We start from the raw sequence: 21,344 nt of genomic DNA on the forward strand, positions 1-21,344 counted from the left end.
CAGTTATTCTGCTAAATTTTATGTGCTATAAACCTTGTTCAGTGAGACACACATGAAAAAATACAATAGTAAGAAAGACTATAACAGGAACATAGTTTTCTTTTTCAATCATGATGAAACCAAGGGAGTTTTATTATATGAAAGGAGGCTGAATTAACTTTTCATTGAGACATACTGTTCAGTATAATATGTTAAATTCTTTTACTGTTGTGAATGATTTTTACTTTTACTTTTTTTTTTTTTTACTGTGTGTTGCTTTTGAAGAAAATACAAAGTTAATGAAATACACTTGATCATTTACGAATACTGCTTTTGAATGTACTTCAAATGTCTCTCTCTCTCTCTCTCTCTCTCTCTCTCTTTCTTACACACACACCACTTTCTTAGTAACACAAGGTCATTCATACCATTACATTATGTAACCCAATTGTTGTTCCTGGGTAGTAAGATGTATTTTCTGATTGCTTATGCATCAAAACAAAAGAAATTGGCTAATAATCCCTTCAAAATGACATCATATATTTAGCTATACTAAAAAAATATTTGAAAATAACTAGATTTTTCAGATTTACCATTTTTTAGTAAATCACTTTGACAAAGCAGCCCCCAATTGTTGTCTCCTATCATGTTCTCTGTCATGACAGCACCAGAAACGGTGTCCAGCTCCAACTACAATACCCAAACTCTCTCACCTCCACACTCACCTGATTACTAATCACACACCTGGACTCAATCACATCCTAACAGTATAAAAGCAGATCCAGTGCTATCATTAATTGTAAAGTGTACACTCTGGGTCTTTGTGTACCAGTCGTTTCCAAGCCTTTGTTTCTTGTACTCTATCCTGAGTGTGACCTTAATCTATTTATCGTTTCATGATCTTGCATATCCCTGTTTATACTGTTCATACATCACTCGACCTGTGCCTTTTTATCGACTGCGTTTTTGGATGACATCTCTGTTTTGAATGCCACGTTTTAAATAAATCATTAAGTACCTGCCCTTGTGTCCATGCCAGTATCCTGACATTCTCTTTATATTGTCCTTGATAGTGGCATTCAGAGTCCAGTATATCCTGGTGGAAGTTCTGACCTAATGGTCCTATATTCTCTTTGAACTGATCAAGATCATAAGGAAGGATTCAGGCTTTGAGAGACATCCCATTGTGATGTAGTTCTTCATCAGAGTCTCAAACAGCTCCACTCCAGCTTTGCGATTGGCCGGGAAGCCCTGAACTGCTGCTAACAAAGCTGTTCCAAGCTACTCTCTCCTTCCTAGTGAGCTTCTTGGGGAATTCCGTGTACTCCAGGATCGTCTTATCTGTGGTCCGACGAAGACACTGGCTTCGACTTTTGCCTCAGACAGCTTAGGAAAGAATACTTGAAGGTACTTGAAGGCTGCCGAGTCCTTATCTAGAGCTGTGATAAATTGTTTCCTAAGGCCCAATGTGAGGAGAGTAATAGCCATTCTCTATACTTTAAAGCTATAAACAATTAGAAAAACAACATTTTCTAACCAGAAGAAAACAAAACAAATGGTTAGATCGTGTGACAGCAGCACAAAGCCTATAGTCATGAGGATATAGGTCAAGTCCTTCAGTTAATGTTCACCTCAGATCAAAATGTGACCATGGACCATGGCATGTTTGTTGGTACCAGACAGACTGGTATGAATATTTCAGGAATTGCTGATCTCCTGAGATTTTCACACATAACAGTCTTAAGAGTTTACAGAAAATAGTGCGAGGAGAAAAAAAAAAAAAAACATTGACTGAGAAAACTTTCTACAGGAAGAAATGCCAGAGAGGTCAGAGGAGTATGGCTCGAATTGTTCAAGCTGATAAGAAGGGTCTGGGTAAGTCCAATAATCACTCTACAACTGTGACAAGCAGAAAAGCAACTTAGAATGCAATACATCTTAAGCCTTTTTACCAGTACAGTGCACTGGTGTTCTGATTTAAAATTAGAGAGATGTAATGAGATGGGGTTTTTTTTTTTACCTCTGTTGGATAACCTTACACAAAATTTTAGTGGTTGAATATATTGTCTTCAGATATGAGATGCTTATGAACAAATTCTGGGAGCATCTCAGAGAGCAGAAATGGGTTTGATATAAGACAATATATTGCCCCCTGTAGGCTAGGTAAAAACAGAAATTCTTAATACTACAAATTCTTAAAGGCCTGAGGGTCAACTTGTCATGTCAAAGAAATTTAATGCTGAAAATGGACACCATAAAATAAACTTTTTGGTGTCTGGGAAAAAGAGTTAAATCTAAACTGCACAGTGTAGATATTTTTTTAGATGGCAGAAGCGGAAACCAGTGAGGTCTTCTGCTGTTATAGCTGCAGAGTGTACGTGAGGTGTCATATGGGGACGGACGCCGCCATGGGCGAGCATCGAACCCGGAGGTCCACCATCTGCTCGATCACCCGCAGTAGCAGATCACGAAACACAGGGATTCAGTACGTGCACTGCTTTTATTTAACCTAATGAATCTAAACGTCTTTAAACGTAACAGAAACAGACCATAACTATGACACAGAAACTAAAATAACCTCAACAAAACATGACCATGCCATAAAAACCCAGCTAACACAGAGTCTGGCCTTACGGCACACATACACCGTTACGTCTACACATATATAAACATAATGACTGACACTGAACAAGACAGCAGGACAATCATATATAGAGCATCAGGGACAGGTGAGAAAGTGGGAAAACACATTTGGAAAGGGTGTGGCCAGGACAACTTGCCAGGACTCCCTAGGGGTTTGGCAAGGAACTGTCCCAATAACTCCTGACAGTGATGTATTTTGAAGTCACTTTTAAAACAAATGAATATCTATAATGCTTAGCTAAATTCTTTATATATATATATTTATATTCTAATTGAGAAAGATCGTAAACGATGATTTAAATATAGTTATTACCTTAGAATTGTAACGCACTATAATTGAATAAGCGGCTTTTAATAAATAAATGAATATATGGCCGTGTGATGCGTAATCAAACGTTAACGTGACCTTATAGTGATTAAGGTCACTGTGTATTTGCTGTACAAAAACAGCAAGGTATTTAAATCCAGTTTAATAAGCACGTTCAAGCATTTAGATGATATGAATATCAAAGCGGTTTAAATGGCTCATTTCTTGTACATAAAATCACAGAGAGAAAAATAAAAAATTGGACACACTGCACAATTGTTCAGCAGATGGAATACATCCAGCTACGATGAAATTTTTTAAACATAGCAATGCAGAAGTCATTAGTATCAACACTTCTACTAGACAGTGACAGTGAATAATAGGGGATTTGGCAGCGATAAACACATTTATCAATTGTTTTAATCCTTCTGTCGCAGAGTAACAGACTCGCTGCATAAAAAATCATAATACAAATCATAATAATACGAACAATTTACAAAAATAGTTTTCCCTGTTCTTAGCAGACTTATACGAATTCATGTTATCCTACTGAGACTTATGTTTGGCAATACATTTGCTATTTCCTTACATAGTAGTTAGCAAGTTTATCTCTAGTTGTAGTGAGATACAAACTCTAAATAGAATCGAATACTTCCGCACTCACTTGACAATTTAATAGGAACTCCTTTACTCTTGCTCATTCAAGTGAAAGCACATGCATAAAATCATGCAGAGCAAAAGCTTACATTTAATATGAGGGATGGAAGAAACCTGTGATATCAGTGACTCAAAGGAGATTCAACCAGACTGGTTTGAGTACAATGCTATGGTAACCACTCTAAATAACCACTCTGTGGTGAGCTGAAAAGCATCTCCAAACACATAACTTTGTGGGGGAACAGCAAAAGAATATGCACTCTTCCACAAGTCAACCCAGGACATGAATCTAAGGGTAAAATGAGAACTCGACTTGACAGAAAAAAATGGAAAGGTGAAGTTTGGCAAAATAATTCCGATTAACCTCAAATATAAAGATCAGTTTCGGTAGAATATTCATTCATATTCGTCTACTTGGTTTCATGCGACCAAGCCACGGTCAATAAAGAGCTTCCAAAGCACCTAGTCAGGTGTTACTACTACAACACTGCACCTACTACTAGAACGAGAAAGGTATTAAAGTCCAAAGGAACGTCCAAAGTATCAGATGTACCATAGAACATCATGAAGGCCATCACCAACTTGTGACATTACCAAGACGTCCCTCTAAAAAGGATTAGATTAAAACTTATCAGACCTACAGTAAAATGAAAGGAGCTGTAGAAATATTAAGCAATTACTGGTCACTCTCTGAATGTGACCAATGGCTTGTATTCTTCATATCTTGGCTCAGGGGTAGTGTGGATAGATCAAAGTTCTTCCACATAGAAAAAGAAAACCACTTAAGCCCAATGCGTGCACATTAATCTAAAAGATATGAAGATATCATACTCAAGACGCAGCATGGTGGTGGCAGCATCATCAACTAGAGTTCTTCTTTACTGGTCTAGATCTAGAGAGAATCATTTGAATGGGGAGTTTTAAATGTGTCTACATCATTTCTTTATTACTGAAGGCAGCTTTGTACCGTTTATCAAAATATTACCAGATGTGGCACAACTTCTTTTTTTTTTTCTCACTGAAGACAAAATCAGCAGGGGTTTTAGTATTACTGGGTTTCTGTCCCCAGCTTCTACTGTATGAACAGATTATTTACTACACATTCATTAGCCATTATCTAAGGAAGCCTTATTTTATTAGACTGATCATGTCAAGAGCTGATCCACCTCCGCAAGAACAGACAGAGAAGTGTAGGGGAATGAGGCAGAACTGACAGGGTAAACTAATTTGAAACCAAGGGAGAGGTTTTAATCATGAATCTATAAGCTAAGCTTCTCCCCCCCTGCTACTTACTGGTCTCTCCAGTCTCATATTCACTGTCTCGGAGCAACTCGAAGATGTCCACCTCCAGCTTGCCTGTGGTAGAGCGGTTGCTGGAACGGTTGATGCTGTCTTTTGCCAGCGTGATGGCCAAGCGCTCCCCCCGGCTGCACTCCATTGGATCATCGAGGATTGCAGCTGAGAGGGAGAGAGACAGACAGGAACAGAGAGAGAAAGAGAGGGAGAGAGAGAGGGAGAAAACGGGCTTTTACATCAGCATTCAACATGTCAAGTGTACTGGTCAATAGATTCTTACGCACATATGATACTGTATATCAGGGCACTGATGATGATGAAATGATGAAACCTCATTGTAGAAACAATAGAAACAACACAATTGTACTGAAAAAAAAAAGTCCTTGGAAAACACTCCTGACAGACTCCTTGAGTTTCACTGTGACTCTGTCAGTCACGTTACACACAGCCTCCAGGGCCTTTCAATCTACCTCCATCTTCAGTACTCAGACATGCAAACATGGCAGAATCCACTGCTGGCGTTGCAATCTGTTGCAAAAAAAAGGTGTAATGACACCAAAAATAATAAAACAAGTTGTTTTTTTTTTGGTTTTTTAAAGATGAGGAAATCTGCTGACCGTGTTGGGAATGCACACTAAATTAGCCATATTCCTCCTGGACTGATCATTATCTATGTTAATATTATAAACTGGCAAAGCATTCTTTTTGTGTTTTTATTTAGCCTTTGTTTCTGTTTCAGCCTTGTCTTTGCCCGTGTCTTGGCATTTGTTCGTTACCTGATTGTGTTTTCTGTGTTAGTCCTTGATTCAGTTTCCTATATACAACCTGTTGTGTCATTTTTGTCTTATTGTACATTATATAACAGTTGACTGCACCACTAATTGACTGGACAAGTGGTGTTCCTGAGAGTGGGTGGCTCAAGTGGTTAAGGCCCTTGGTCATTGACCCGAAGATTGCGGGTTCAAGCCTCAGCACTGCCAAGTTGCGTCTGTTGGGGCCTTGAGCGAGGCCCTTAACCCTCTCTGCTCCAGAGGCGCTGTATCATGGCTGACCCTGTGCTCTGACACCCGACCGCCAAGACTGGGATATATGAAGAAACAATTTCGCTGTAATGTATCCGCTGTGTTGTAATCTAGTTCTATCAAAGGTTTATTTTGTTGAAAGCATTACTACACTTACTGTGTATGATAGCCAGTGTGTGTGTTATATGTCAACATGCAAATCTTTCTAAAAAGAAACAAAAATTTCTGCCCATATTGTGTCTGAAATGTCAAACAATGAACACTGTTGATCTTTCAGCTGCTTCCTACATGTGTGAGGGGTCACCACAGCAGACCAACTAGTCCACACATCAACTTGGCACAGGTTTTACGCCAGATGCCCTTCCTGACATAACCCTCCCTTTTTTTTTATCCAGGCTTGGGACCAGCACTACATCTAGTGGCTGGGGAGCAAACCCAGGCCTTCTACATGTTAGGCAAGAAACCTACCACTGAGCCACCAGTGCCCTTCAAACACACGGCACAGCACAGTAATTTTTTTTTTTTCCACATATCCTAGACTGGGGTCAGAGCACAGGGTCATCCATGATACAGTGCACCTGAAGTAGAGAGCTCCAAGACCCAACAGAGGCAGCTTAGAGGTGCTGGGGTTTGAACCCTCAACCTTCTGTTTCAGAGCCTTAACCTTTGAGCCACTACTTTCTACAGTTTTGATTAGGGACTATTCCTATTATACTTTGTCTGCCTGTATTTTGGCCTTTGACCTTTACCCCTGGCATGGACGCTGATGGATTTGATTTTTGAACTCACCCCAGTAAAAAAAAAACATTACAGCATCTCACTACATGTTCTATCTGCTGTAAAAGGGGGATATCTGGGGAAGTTGACCCAGGCCAGGGATAAATGCGGGCCCTGGTGGACCAATAACATGAGGAATCTTCCTATTTGATGCAAACTTGTTGGTTAAAAATTTCACCAGGCCTAGATATGTGAATTTTATAGCTTACAGAAGGCACCACCGGATTACTGATAAACTGGAGACTTGCATAACAAGCATCAACAAATCAGTAAGTTATTTGGGTGTCAGGATTTCATGTGCTTATATTTAACTGTCATAACTGGCCAAGTAGAACAGGATTAGCTGTCTAGATATTCTTTGAATGAATGTAAACAGATGTACATACATAGAAGAGGATAGAAAGCTCGGTTACAGTATTTTTATAATTGAACCCAATCCCAATGTTTAACCCATATACATTCCAGTGCCCCTCTAAATATCCTGCTCTTGTGCTGTAGATATAAGAAGTTGAGGCAACTGTACAAGTTGAGACTTTAATGATAAATGTATATCTGATCTTATATAACATGGTTTTTAATGAACTATTGTTATAAATATACCGTGTAGGTGCCACTGAATATATGACCAAATTATTGCTTAAAGGTAGAGCAGGTCTGAAGCTGAATATTGTATTTGCTTTGACCTTAGTGAAGGTCACAACTTGGCAATCTATATCAATCTATTGCAGTCTGAAAGCAATCTTTTATATACCTGCAGTCACCACAATATAGAAAAGAGAAAAAACAAACCCAGACAAGGTCCAGCATAGTGCATTTTTTAGTTGATTTCATGCAGCTATTTTTCAAAACCAGCACAACTAAACCCATAACACCGTAGTAGGACATTTATTTCATTCAAGCTCCCACTCGACACCCTTCGTGTCAGATTGATTTATTCGACTAGCCGTCATAACATGTGCTAATGATTTGCTCTGCTGTCATTTTTCCGAACACAGATGTTGGTTTTCCTCCAGCCAGGGTGAAGGAACCAAACACGACCAGGATGATGTCTCATTTCCAGGTTAATATAAACAATATTATTGTGTTCTTCTGTATTGTAATCTTTTTTTAATTAGTGTGATCTAATTTAATGATGCAATGCACAACATCATCATCAGCCACAGCAAGAATGCATCACAATATATTCATGAGTAATCTGTCAGTAATTTAGTGTGTACCGAGGCAGCATGACAATGACAAACATTTTCAGTACTCACACAGCTCCCAGGCTGGCTATCATTTGGCAAGTGATCTAGCCGAGCGTTTCTTACCCATATCATCAAAAGGCACATTTGCTCCAGTCTGAAATGACAACATTGCAAAAGAATTATCACTAAATCAAAGTTTTAAAAAGTTTTGTTTCGTTGTTGTGAAGCAGCAAGCCTTTATAGACCACTGACTGATTTGATTGTGACTTTAACTCTTTTTACCAGGTGCCAAAAAATGGACTGAGTGGCTGTTTTGTTGTGTTCATGTTCGTCAGTGAATTTCCTCATCATGTCAAACTCCACAAAAGTGATAAATGGCTCATATAAAAGTAAACACACCAGGATTTAATGAACTGCAGTCTTTCTTAAGTATTCCTGTTTTTTTTTTACCTAGCCTACTAAGGGCAATATATTCATAGAAATGTTCCAAAAAAACCCTAAAAGCTGTCGGGTTTTTCCCCAACAAATGTTTCTTCAACATCTACAAAGTAAATGTTGATATCAAACCCATTTCTGCTCTCTGAGATGAAGAGCTTGTTCATAAACATTTCAAATCTGAAGGTATTATCTTCAACACAAACTCTGTATAAGGATAACCCAACAGAGGTAAAAACATCTCGCCTGTCAGTCATTGTACAGCCGCTGCCCAGTGCCCCTTTACTTGAGTCCATCTCAGTCCATCCAGAAAAGCAAACATGATGTAATCTGGTAAGCAGCCAGCACAACAATATACATTTCTACATTTATTGTGAGAAAAAACACCTCGCATCCAAAAAAAAAAACACTTTTCAGATCTTGATTCTTTTCCATTGCACCATTAATACAAGATATAAATACCAGAAATAAATGCTTTTGCTTGTTTCCAGTGCTTTTGTTTCTTTCACACCTGGTAAATTGTACAAAATCAGCATTGTACATATCTTAATTACCTGATACAACTTTTCTTTATGAAATACTGAGTCAGCATTAAACTGTATATTTAATTGGACATTAAATTCCTGCGTGGTCCAGTGTCAGGATCTCACCCTTTCATCATCACAGCCCAGGTTCAGGGAACCAACCCAGCCACAGAGGGGTTAACTCAATGCAGTCCCAAGCCCAGATTAAATGAAATGGTTGTGTCAGGTAGGGTAAAACCTGAGCCAAAATCAAATATGTGACTCGGATGATCAGCTGTGGTGACCCCAAACAACAACAACTGGACATTAAATTGGATTTTGGGATTTGGGCCAAACCATGTGTCACAGATATCTGGAACATTTCCCTGCCAGACCACCAAGGGGCAACCCATCAGATTTTCAGTACATCTTCACTAGTTGTGTGTTTCATTTTCCCGGGTCAGTAATTAGTCACAGTTTATTAAAATTAATCACATGTTTTAAGCACCTTTGTGTGACCAATTTTTCTTGTTTAGCTTCTGTTTGATACAGTGCGTTTGCTAACACCTGTTTTGCTCTAGTTCCTGAGTATTCCTGCATTCCAGTATTTCTTTTGTTTGTTTTCTTAGTTGTTTGTTCAGCACCATAAATAAAAATGCCTTCTGCACCCGCATCTGTGTCTCCTCGAATACGTGACACCGTGCAAAAGTGCTGAGTTTTTTTTAATGCAGATCTTCTCAAGAGTTAAAAGAGTGGGCTTTGAATAAAAGCATGAGAATAAAAATGCAAAACATGAAAATAAGTATCTGATCATCGGGTTTATGTGCCAGGCAGCCAACTGAATCAAATCAAACATAATAGAAACAGCTTCGATTTACTTTCAAATCTAATGAGGCCTATTAAGTTTCTTTACAGATAATAAATTACAGTTTGCTCCTGTGCTCTATGGCTTACTGATTATTGCTAATCCTTGCAGAGTGGTTAGTGTTTTTAGACACATCTAGATATGCTTTATGGTGAAAATAGCTATATTACAGAGTACCAAACTGAAACGAAACGTAATTCACTTAGGAGGAAAACAGACTTTCTGTCATCCACTAACACAATACATAGGCGAGTAATTAAAGCAATAGTTTAAATAGGCCTCATCTGGCGCAGCCCTCATTAGAGTTCACCATTTCTAAATACTTTCCTAGCGCAATCGGAAAGCCTGTGCATTATTAGCAAGCAGTACTGAAATTCCATTAAAAACGATCAATGTTGACAAGGTACAAAATAGCAGCGAACGCCACAGGAATTTGTGGAACGGTGCGGTGCTTTAGTGTGCTGTAAACCAGGGTATATTGTGCTCCCTTTCTGCAACAGGAAGGAAGAGAAAAACTGAAGCTGGGCAATTTTCCCAGCCTATACCCCCCAGTGCTCGTAACAAAGAGCGCCAAATGGAAACATTGGCCCACTGCTGGGTTTTGGGACAGAGTGACAGACACCAAACCAGCAGCATGAAATCAGACATCGAACTAATACACAGGGATCACCAAGAGTTGAGAAAAATCCCAGTACTGGAGAGAATTATGGAAGAGATTGGAGGGAATCTGCCATGACACAACAGCAGTATTATTTTTTTTTAAAAAGGTGTTACCCCTGGTGTACAGTGTGTGAAGTGTGAAGTGTGAAGTTGCATTCAATCTTGGATTCAACACAGATTAATGGGAAGTTGCCATAACCTCGGATGTTTCCTTGATGGGCTGCAAAACATCTGAGAGCTTTTGCACGCTTTTCTGACCACAATCTTATGTGTTTATGCGTGTTCATGCACCAACAGGAAATCAAAGATAACATCGTGACACTGTGAGCTTTGCAAAGTAAGAGTCATTGTGTTGGAAAAAGCTTTGAGGCATCTCATGTTTAACAGTTATTAAAGTGTATTGTTTGAAAAAGTCTCAAGTAATGTCTAGATTATCTACAATGTTGCTATGGGAACAGTGCTTCAATTGGTCAGCTGACCTCTTCCTGTGAAAGTACTTGACCTCTTCCTGTGAAAGTACGTTTTTTTGGGCATATTTTCAAACTCGAATTTGTGCCCAACCCCTGATTCTGGGCTTGTTTGAAGGAAGGGGATCATAATTATTACCTTTGTGTTCACACCGGAAAACTCCGCCTGGTTGCAAAATGGCACTCACAACAGCCAAGCAGCAAAGAGCAGCACCTTTGAGATGCATATAAGAAGATATGCATATACAGTCATGTGAAAAAATTAGGACACCCCGTGAAAGCCTGTGTTTTTTGAACATAGTTAAACATATGGGCATTTGATCTTCATTTTAACAATATTGAAAGATTCAAGTGATATAACTAAACAAATACAACCAAAGAAAAGTCTTTTTTTTTTTTTTAAATGATCTGTAAAATGTAATTTTAAAAAATCCAAATGTTTGTGAGGAAAAGTAAGGACACCCCCCACATTTATTTGTATTTAAAATGGATAAAATTACCTACTGGTGTATCACATCAGGTGCAAATGATTAGAGCATTGTTACTGAAGGAGGCTTTATTTAAACCTCAGACATTTATCTTGGTTTGCTCTTAATTGTTGAAGCGAGTGTTGATGCTTATGAGTCTCAAGGATCTCAGAAGATTCTCAAAAGAATTTGTAATTAGCCATTCCATTGTCCAGAAAATCATTTACAAGTGGAGAACATTTAAAACAACTGCTGACATGGCTAGGTCAGGGCGTCCAAGCAAATTCACCCCAAGAGCAGACCGCAAGATGCTTAAGATGCTTTTGTTACAGTTTATGCCAAAGTACATGAATCCACAATCAGAAAGAGACTTTAATTATTATGGGAGATGTGCAAGAAGCTGTCTAAAAAAACATGAGGGCAAGACTGAAGTTTCCCAAAGAACACAGAAACTTCTGGAATAATGTGCTTTGGACAGATGAGTCTAAAAGTGAATTATTTGGACACCATAACAGGGCATGTTTGGCGTAAACCCAAATACAGCATTTTAGCAAATGAACCTCATACCAGCTATGAAACATGGAGGTGGAAGTGTTATGGTTTGGGGATGCTTTGCTGCAGCAGGACCTGGGCAGCTCACCATCATAGAATCCATTATGAATTCTACATCGTATCAGAAGGTGCTTGAGGAACATCTGTCAAAAAACTGAAGCTAAAGCGGAACTAAGACCCAAAACATACCAGTAAATCCACCAAGGACTGGTTGAAAAGTAAAAGAAAATGGAGAATTGTGGAATGGCCAAGTCGAAGCCCAGATCTAAATCCTGTGGGGTGATTTGAAACGGACCGTGCATGCAAGAAACCCCTCAAACATCACACAGCTGAAAGAATTCTGCATTGAGGAGTGGGGGAAACTTTCTTCCAGTCCATGTCAGAAACTGGGAGATGGCTACAAGAAACGTCTCATTGAGGTTATTTCAGCCAATGGGGGAAACACTAGCTATTAGGGCAAATTACAATTACATCACTTTTATCTACAGGTACAAATTAAAACAAGATGTTGACATTTCCTTAATAAAGAACTGAATATTCCAAGGGGTGTCCTAATTTTTTCATGTCTGTATATACACTGGCACAGGACATGCTTTTTGCACCGCACCAATAGTCCATTTGGAAATTTTAATACCTTCCTCAGTCCATGTATAGATAAAGTATTCCGTCTCTACTGACCATAACAATCCTTACTGAACAAACCCAAAACAGGAAGTGACCAGACATGTCGAACCACTCTTGTTGCTCAGTGCCATGTTTGGTTGAAGCGAGCCTTCGAGCAATGTTCTCAAAAACAGCTTTCGCACTTCAGCGACTATACCACAAACAAACAAACAAACAAACAAACAAAAGTATAAAAACATCCTTAGTGAGGGAGTTTAATACAAGTCTCTCTTGCAATCTCTAGAAGTCGTGTTTGTGAGACTAAATGGCAAGCAGTGACGCCATGCTAAGCTATGAAGCGGTGTGTGAAATGGCCATGCAATGCATGAGAAATCTTCTGTCCCTGCTAGGCACACACACACACACACACACACACACACACACATAGGTATACATAAACACACTTACTCTCTACATTTGTTATAAATCATTTGCCATTTTCTGATAATGCTTCCACTTACATCATTATCAGAATATGGCAGAATTATCAGAATTGATTTATAGTAGACCATAACAATGCATTTGTAACAGCTTTACGCCAGAGTAAACACCTGAACGGCTCACGGTGCATGGTGTGTAGCGCATCCCATCTCTCCTCATTCTTGTGCAAACACGCTGAATGCTGAACACAAAATCGAGTCTCTGTGACTGAATGGACAACAGACGAAAAGAAAAGGCGCTCAGAAATTTTTCACAAGTGTGAAACGTATTTAAATACTGCATTACAGTTCTATTTTGCTCTACTCTATTAGTATAGTTATAATTCTAATGCATTAATTCTAATGTTTGTACTCATACTTTCTAAAGAGGAACAGACGTCTTATCCATCACTGGACCGACGTTGGCTGCAGGCCTGTCTCTTAACTGTGCGTCATTTCCATTTAATCAAGTTGAGTGCCTGACCACACAGCTAATGGATTATTGTGCCACCTATAACTGCATTAACTACAACATAATATGTTTTCCCATTTAAGCCATTCGATGTAAAACCAACCGTGAAGCACGCCTGAGCAGCGCTGACTGACTGCCTGGTCAGTCACATGACACAGTCTTAGCCTTTCTGTCTGATAATCTGCATGCACGATAAAACAAACCTCTGACTAGCAAGGACATGCTTTTGAAGAGTCTCCGTGGCTGCTGGCTGTATTTATTTATGGAAATCGACTGGAACGGAATGGAAATAGATTTATCAGTCATTTTTAATCAGTGTAAACAAATGAATTATTACATCGCCGCAAGTCTGATATAAAATGAGTCAGGACACTTTCGGCTTTCAGTCTGAGATATTTTAGCTTTACACAGAATTTTAGCGGCTAAAGATAACGCCTTCAAATTTTAGATGCTTATGAACAAACACTTGGGACGTCTCAGAGACAGGAAATGGGTTTGATATCAACATTGACTTTGAAGAAACAGTATTTTTTATTTTATTTTTTTTTACTTACTCTATGAATATGTTGACCCTAGGCTAGGTAAAAAACAAAAATAGTTGCAAAGAGTGTTTCCTTGAGCCATTAAACACCATCGTGAAGTGTGACATAAAAAAAATTCAATGCTGAATATGGACACAACAAAACAGGTCAAAACTACTACTACTCATAATAATTCTACAATCTACTGCCTGTGCATGTTCTTCATGTGTCTGCAGGGGTTTCCTCCAGGTTCTCCAGTTTCCTCTCACCTCCTGAAAACATGTCAGTAGGTGGATTGGATATGATAAATTGCCCCTCTGTGTGAATGAGTATATGTGAGCTGTGCCATGTAATGGACTCCCAACCAGTGTGTATCCCTGCTTCTGTGCCCAGTGTTCCAGGGACATGCTTCAGGAACACCAGCACCCAGACCAGGATGAAGCAGTAATGCTGTAATTTTCCAGCAAAAAACATTTCAGTTTAGTTTTCAGGTCCTGTGACGGTTTCCTTCTCCTCCAGTGGCACACGGTACTTTACGACATAAACGATAGCACCAACTCCGAAAATGGCACAGGATTTAGGGATAATGAATTTTAAATAACCTGTAGTGCATTTGAAGCTTGCGTGACTGTGTCAGCACTAAATCATTCACCTCCATGGCAGTCATGAAGAAGCTGATTTATATTCGAGTCCTCACCTGCCTCCTCTCAGCTTTAGGAAAGGCCAGCAGGATACTTTTAATTACAAGTCTTTCTTTTACTAGCCGAGTAAAACGCAAGCCGACCCGACGAGAGCGTTCAAGGTTAGCGCTAACGTCTGACATCGTGTGCTATTTCGCCTGAAAGACCTGCGATTCCCAATTGAACATCCAGGATGGAGAAAAGCCTTGTCTGTGGAAGAAAACAAATATGACACACACTCAGACAGCAGGTGACGAAAAGCTCGAAACTCTTCTGGCGAATCTAATGCTACCTTTGAAATGTTAATTTTTACTTTTTAAATGCACATTCATTAATTTAATGCTCTGATCAGTGTTCAAAATAAAACGCTTGATTAAAACCTTGACTTGATTAAAACCTTAAATTAAAACTACGTGAGCAGAGATATGTTTGTCATGCAGGTCTCACTGGTTTCACTGACAAGTGCTGGTGATTAGATCTGGCAATTCTTTTCACGTTTGTTGCTCAGTAATATTTTTATTCCCTCCGTAGAAGCTCTGACACAAAAAGGGCTGGCATGAACTGCGACACGATGAATAGGGAAACCGTCTTTCATGGTTCTCATCAGAAAGTCAACATGCCGGGGAGAGCGTTCATCTTGAGTGTCATTTACCTATCGGAACAAAAACAACACAGGGAAGCTTATTTATTTTCCTTGTACTGTGAGATCCAGAAATAAGCTGTGGGACTTAAAGTATTTGTACAAAGCATCGACGTCTCTGGCCGAGGTTTGCAGGAACCTTCTTCAAAGCATCAATTGCCGGCGCTCCAGAAATGAGGAAGACGTGAGTGATCTTCACACTCCCCCTCATGAGGATGGAGCAAGCAGAGAGGGAATGTAACCGAATACAAAAGACATCATTCAGATGGAAACGGATAATGTATTCAAAACAGATAGAAATGCACATACAAATATGAGGCACAATATTATTATTATTTATTTATTTATTTTTCTTCTTTAGAGAAGCTTTATAAGTCCTCTGCTTCAGACTAGTGGTTTGAATTGGGAGTGAGATCCACAGCAAGGAAAACAAGGCATGGAGGCTTTTTATTTTTATTTGAGAAGACTTTCAAGCTGCAAAGAAAGCCTGTGCTCATTATCTAGAACTTGTAGTGGTTTTTAACTGCCTCATGCATGTTACAGTGGTTTAAATTAGGCTACTAGTTTGTTTATAGTTTGGGAAACGGAATGAAATAGAAGGAAATTCGGTAGAAAATATGGTGACCTGATGCAAACGAATGAGGTAAACTCCCAGAGCATGCATTTCACTGTGCTTATCGGTGCATTCAATGCATAGGGATGTAAAAAAGAAATAAATCCAATCTAGGTTTATATATGAATGAACATATACACAGATTATGTAATACAATATATATATATGTATATATATATAATATCAGAGAAATAGAGATACAGTGAACCTATATTGAAAAATCAATATTTATTCAACCAGGAAGTCTCTTGAAAATATCTGTTTTGTCCTTCTCACAAACCCCATTACACACTTTAAAAAAGAAAGAATTAAAACACAAACAGGATAAGAAATAAAAGTAAATCCGTGCTGTTAATGTATTTGTGTAATCATTGGCGACAACACAGAATCTGGTCAGATAACTACAGCACCCAGCACATGTCGACAATTTCGTCTCGTCGCGGGAGCGCCAATCAACGTAATTTTTTTTGCTTCCTTCCATAAGTGCATCAATTCAACATCCTTCAAATCTAGCGAGAGCTGCTGTTGATACCTATTAGGCATTTGGATAAGATCACACACTCTCAGCTGTCAGTACTCAATCAGGAAGTGGCAGGGCACCGAGAATATAGACCCCGAGATAAACAGGTGCTTATTACTATTCTCTCCACACTCGGCATATTCAGCAGCGACTGCAGCAGCTGAAACAGAGAGAGATGGCCACACGGTGAAACCAAGGTCTATGGAAATCATAAACTCTGTGTGCCTCTCTCTTCTTATCTCGCCTCCAGTAAACATTAAGCTAAGCTCACAAATCCCTGTTGCAGCAATAGAGAGCTCAGCCCATATTACGCTCCATCAAAGCTATAAGCACTAAATCTTTTTTTGTCTCACATTTCTTTCTTTTTTTTTACTTTTTTCTTTCCATCATATGGAGAGCACGATAAGAGCACTGCACCGGAATAAATTCAATTTGTTTCAATTCCACCCGAGCACTGATTGTGTAATGGCCTCTCAGGAGGCTTGTTTGGACCCTGGGGATTTGTTACTCTGTCTGTCACCTCACACAGAGTCACTACAGCATCATGACAACAGGACCATACTGCATCGTTATGAGGAAGACAGCACCATTTATCAGGAATATCCTCACTGTTCACACACACACACACACACACACACTGTTTTCACAGTGAACACATGAATAGTCTCAGAACAGTATTGTTGCAGTAGGAGGAGGAGTCGTGGAGACTGAGTGGGTAATGTCTGAGAGTCTACACCTGTGTGTGAATAACAATGTGCTATTTATATGCAGTAAAGAGACTAAATACCTGAGAGCTGGAGAACAGCTGAGTTCCTGAATTTAACTTTTTGAGACACTTTCCTACTGAGCATTAATAACTTCTATATGATTTCTATTCTATTTTATTTTGTTGAGCATCATTACTGTATGAAGAACAGCAGGAATTATTGTGCTACTCTCTCTCTCTCTCTCTCTCTCTCTTTCAGCCTCTTTCCCTGTCTCTCTTAAAGCCTCCTCTCTTTGTCTCTCTCTCTATTGGCCCCCCACTGTCTATATCTCACTCTTTCAGCCTTTCTCCCTCTCTGTCTCTGTCTCTCTTTCAGCCTCCCCTCCTCTCTCTGTCTATCTTTCTCTATCTCTCTCTCTCTCTCTCTCTCTCTCTCTTTCAGCCTCTTTCCCTGTCTCTCTTAAAGCCTCCTCTCTCTCTCTCTCTCAGCCTCCCCCTCTCTCTCTTTGTCTCTCTCTCTATTGGCCCCCCACTTTCTATATCTCACTCTTTCAGCCTTTCTCCCTCTCTGTCTCTGTCTCTCTTTCAGCCTCCCCTCCTCTCTCTGTCTATCTTTCTCTCTCTCTCTCTCTCTCTCTCTCTCTCTCTCTCTCTCTCTCTCTCTCTCGCTCAGCCTCCCCTCCTCTCTCTCTCTCTCTCTCTCTCTCTCTCTTTCAGCCTCCCCTCCTCTCTCTGTCTATCTTTCTCCATCTCTCTTTCAGCCTCTCTCTCTCTCTCTCTCTCTCTCTCTCTCTCAGCCTCCCCTCCTCTCTCTGTCTATCTTTCTCTATCTCTCTTTCAGCCTCTCTCTCTCCCTCTCTCACCCCCTTCTCTCTTTCTTTCAGCCTCTCTCTTTCTCTCTTTCTATCGGCCCCCCACTGTCTATATCTCACTCTTTCAGCCTTTCTCCCACTCTGTCTCTCTCTCTTTCAGCCTCCCCTCCACTCTCTGTCTCTCTCTCTCTCTCTCTCTCTTTCAAACTCACCCCCCCCTCAGCCTCTCTCTCTTTCTTTCAGCCTTTTAAGAGTTAAAAGTTAAAGTTATGATAAAAATGTCCACTGTAATTCTATATTTTATGATCAGCTGGCAGGTGTGCAGTAATTATACTGAGTCACCTCTAAACTAGCTCATTAGTGATTAATTACAGAGTTAAATCAATGTGTCTGTAATCATGTCATAGAAACAACAGTCAGACCTGGCCTGCATTGGTCATGGACCACATGCTTGCAGGGTTAGACAAACATGCTACAGAAAATGACCGAATGACCAACATACCCCAGGTGTTTTAAATGTAAGGGCAAAAAACGCCCCCTAGGTTAATTCTCACGATATTTCTGAAACACATCAGTCTGCACTCTGTGACTCACACAGTGATGTGAGGGTTGTGGGTGTGCAGCAAGGATGGAGTGTTTTTTCATTAAAAAGAATAAAAGCAACTACCCACAGTGTGTGTGTGTGTGTGTGTGTGTGTGTGTGTGCATTTACACACACATTTGCCATTGGATGAAAAACATACATAGCAATTAAATGTCATGGAGAACGTTTCATTAGCTAATAAATTTATGAAAATGAATACAAATAAAATAATAAATGGTGCTGTAAATGGGTGACACTGTGTGGTTAAAAATGCCCCTACCTTGAGGGAAAACATTATTTGATCCCCTGCTGATTTTGTACGTTTGCCCACTGACAAAGAAATGATCAGTCTGTAATTTTAATGGTAGGTTTATCTGAACACTGAGAGACAGAATAACAACAAAAAAATCCAGAAAAACACATTTCAAAAAAGTTATACATTGATTTGCGTTTTATTGAGTGAAATAAGTATTTGACCCCTTTGACTTGGTGGCAAACCCTTGTTGGCAATCACAGACGTCAGACATTTCTTGTAGTTGGCCACCAGGTTTGCACACATCTCAAGGAATTTGGACCCACTCCTCTTTGCATCTACGACCCATTTTCAATGCCCTGGCTGAGGGAAGGAGGTTCTCACTCAAGATTTGACGGTACATGGCTCCGTCCATCGTCCCTTTGATGCGGTGTGGTTGTCCTGTCCCCTTAGCAGAAAAACACCCCCAAAGCATAATGTTTCCACCTCCATGTTTGACGGTGGGGATGGCCTTCTTGGAGTCATAGGCAGCATTCCTCCTCCTCCAAACACGGCGAGTTGAGTTGATGCCAAAGAGCTGGATTTTGGTCTCATTTGACCACAAGACTTTCACCCAGTTCTCCTCTGAATCATTCAGTTGTTCACCGGCAAACTTCAGATGAGCCTGTACATGTGCTTTCTTTAGCAGGGGGACCTTGCGGGCGCTACTGGATTTCAGTCTTTCATGGCATAGTGTGTCCTACTGTAATCTCAGCTCCTTACCTGTATAAAAGACACCTGGGAGCCAGAAATCGTTCTGATTGATAGGGGATCAGATACTTATTTCACTCATTAAAATGCAAATCAATGTAGAACTTTTCTGAAATGCATTTTTCTGGATTTGTTTGTTGTTATTCTGCCTCTCACTGTTCAAATACACCTACCATTAAAATTACAGACTGATCATTTCTTTGTCAGTGGGCAAACGTACAAAATCAGCAGGGGATCAAATAATTTTTTCCCTCACTGTATAAAGATAATAAATTCCCCTGACCATCCACACCAGAGGGCAAATATAGCTTCTTACTAAAAAATATTCTCAATGTGGCAATAAAAAGTTTTTCCTTTTTGTCCTTAAAGGAGAAGTTCACTTCCAGAAGAAAAATCTACAAATAATTTCCTCACCCCCTCGTCATCCAAGATGTTCATGTCTTTCTTTCTTCAGTCGTAAAGAAATTATGTTTTTTGAGAAAAATCTTTCAGGATTTTCCTCCATATAGTGGACTTCAATGGTGCTCTGTTATGGTTAGACCTTGCAAAATGCAGTTTAATTGCAGCTCTAAACGATCTCAGCCGAGGAAGAAGGCTCTTATCTAGCGAAACCATTGGTCATTTTCTTAGAAAAATAAAAAATTGTATACTTTTTAACCACAAAAGCTTGTCTAGCACTAGCTCTGGGATGCGTGTACACGACACTATGTACTATGTAATCACGTCGGAAGGTCATGCGTGACGTAGGCGGAGTTACAGACCCAGTGTTTACCAGTGTGGAGAAGGAGGAGCGCTCCGAAGTTGTTGGTGTGGAATAACACAAAATTATATCTACCTTTTTGTTAGTAAAGTGCGTTTGACTTATTTACACTTCCTTGGTCTTTGCATGTCCACTTTGTAAACACTGGGGCTGTAGTTCCGCCTACGTCAGATGTGACGTTTCGATGTATTTACGTAGTACACAGCATCACAGACGTGCATCCCAGAGCTAGTGCTAGACAAGCTTTTGTGGTTAAAAAATATACAGTTTTATTTTTCTAAGAAAATGACCAATGGTTTGGCTACATAAGAGCCCTCTTCCTAGGCTGGGATCGTTTAGAGCCCTTTGAAGCTGCATTTGAAGTCCACTATATGGAGAATAATGTGAAAATGAAATGTTTTCCTCAAAAAACATAATTTCTTTACAAATGAAGAGAGTAAATTATTTGTAAATTTTTGTTCTGGAAGTGAACTTCTCCTTTAAGCTGTCTGTTTAACTCAACAAATCATCTCTGTCCATGTCACTATAAAATAAATGCCAACGTTTACAGTAATTTTCATCAGCTGTCTATTCAGGAGCTGCTTGTAGGAGCAATGGGAAAGATGAGAAAAAGACGAGAAACAAGGCATGACTAATTTGTGACGAGGCTTTTTCATGTAAGTATGATGAAATTGTTTCAAAGCATTATTAGTAAAAAAAAAAAAATTGACCACGCTCATCTGATCTAGCCAGCAAAACTCAAAAACCCAAAGTCACTACGCAAGATAACAGGCAGTTAAATGAGAATAAAAGTACTGTTAATTTGATCATTTTTATAAAAGAGTAGTGTTATACTGTATGTGATTCTTTTGCACATTGCAGAACTACGCTCTGTTAATCAGTGAAGCTTTTTAGCTGGAGCACACAAACCTCAATCTTATCATAGGCATGTACACCGATCAGGTATAACATTCTGATCACTGACAGATAACACTGATGATCTCCTCATCACGGCACCTGTTAGTGGGTGGGATATATTAGGCAGCAAGTGAACATTTTGTCCTCAAAGTTGATGTGTTAGAAGCAGGAAAAATGGACAAGCGTAAGGATTTGAGTGAGTTTGACGAAGGGCCAAATTGTGATGGCTAGACCACTG

General features: G+C 39.5%; 1 protein-coding gene across 1 annotated transcript in view; it reads right to left on the bottom strand.

Annotated features, from left to right (window-relative positions):
• Nucleotides 1–21,344, bottom strand: part of grik4 (glutamate receptor, ionotropic, kainate 4) — a 403,962-nt gene that overhangs the window by 154,024 nt on the left and 228,594 nt on the right. The window contains exon 4 of the mRNA XM_058414559.1: nt 4,880–5,044. Coding sequence (XP_058270542.1) covers nt 4,880–5,044 — 165 coding nt within the window. The remainder of the gene's footprint in view (nt 1–4,879; nt 5,045–21,344) is intronic.

The sequence above is a fragment of the Hemibagrus wyckioides genome, linkage group LG17 (assembly GCF_019097595.1).
Source record: "Hemibagrus wyckioides isolate EC202008001 linkage group LG17, SWU_Hwy_1.0, whole genome shotgun sequence".
NCBI classification, from domain to species: domain Eukaryota; kingdom Metazoa; phylum Chordata; class Actinopteri; order Siluriformes; family Bagridae; genus Hemibagrus; species Hemibagrus wyckioides.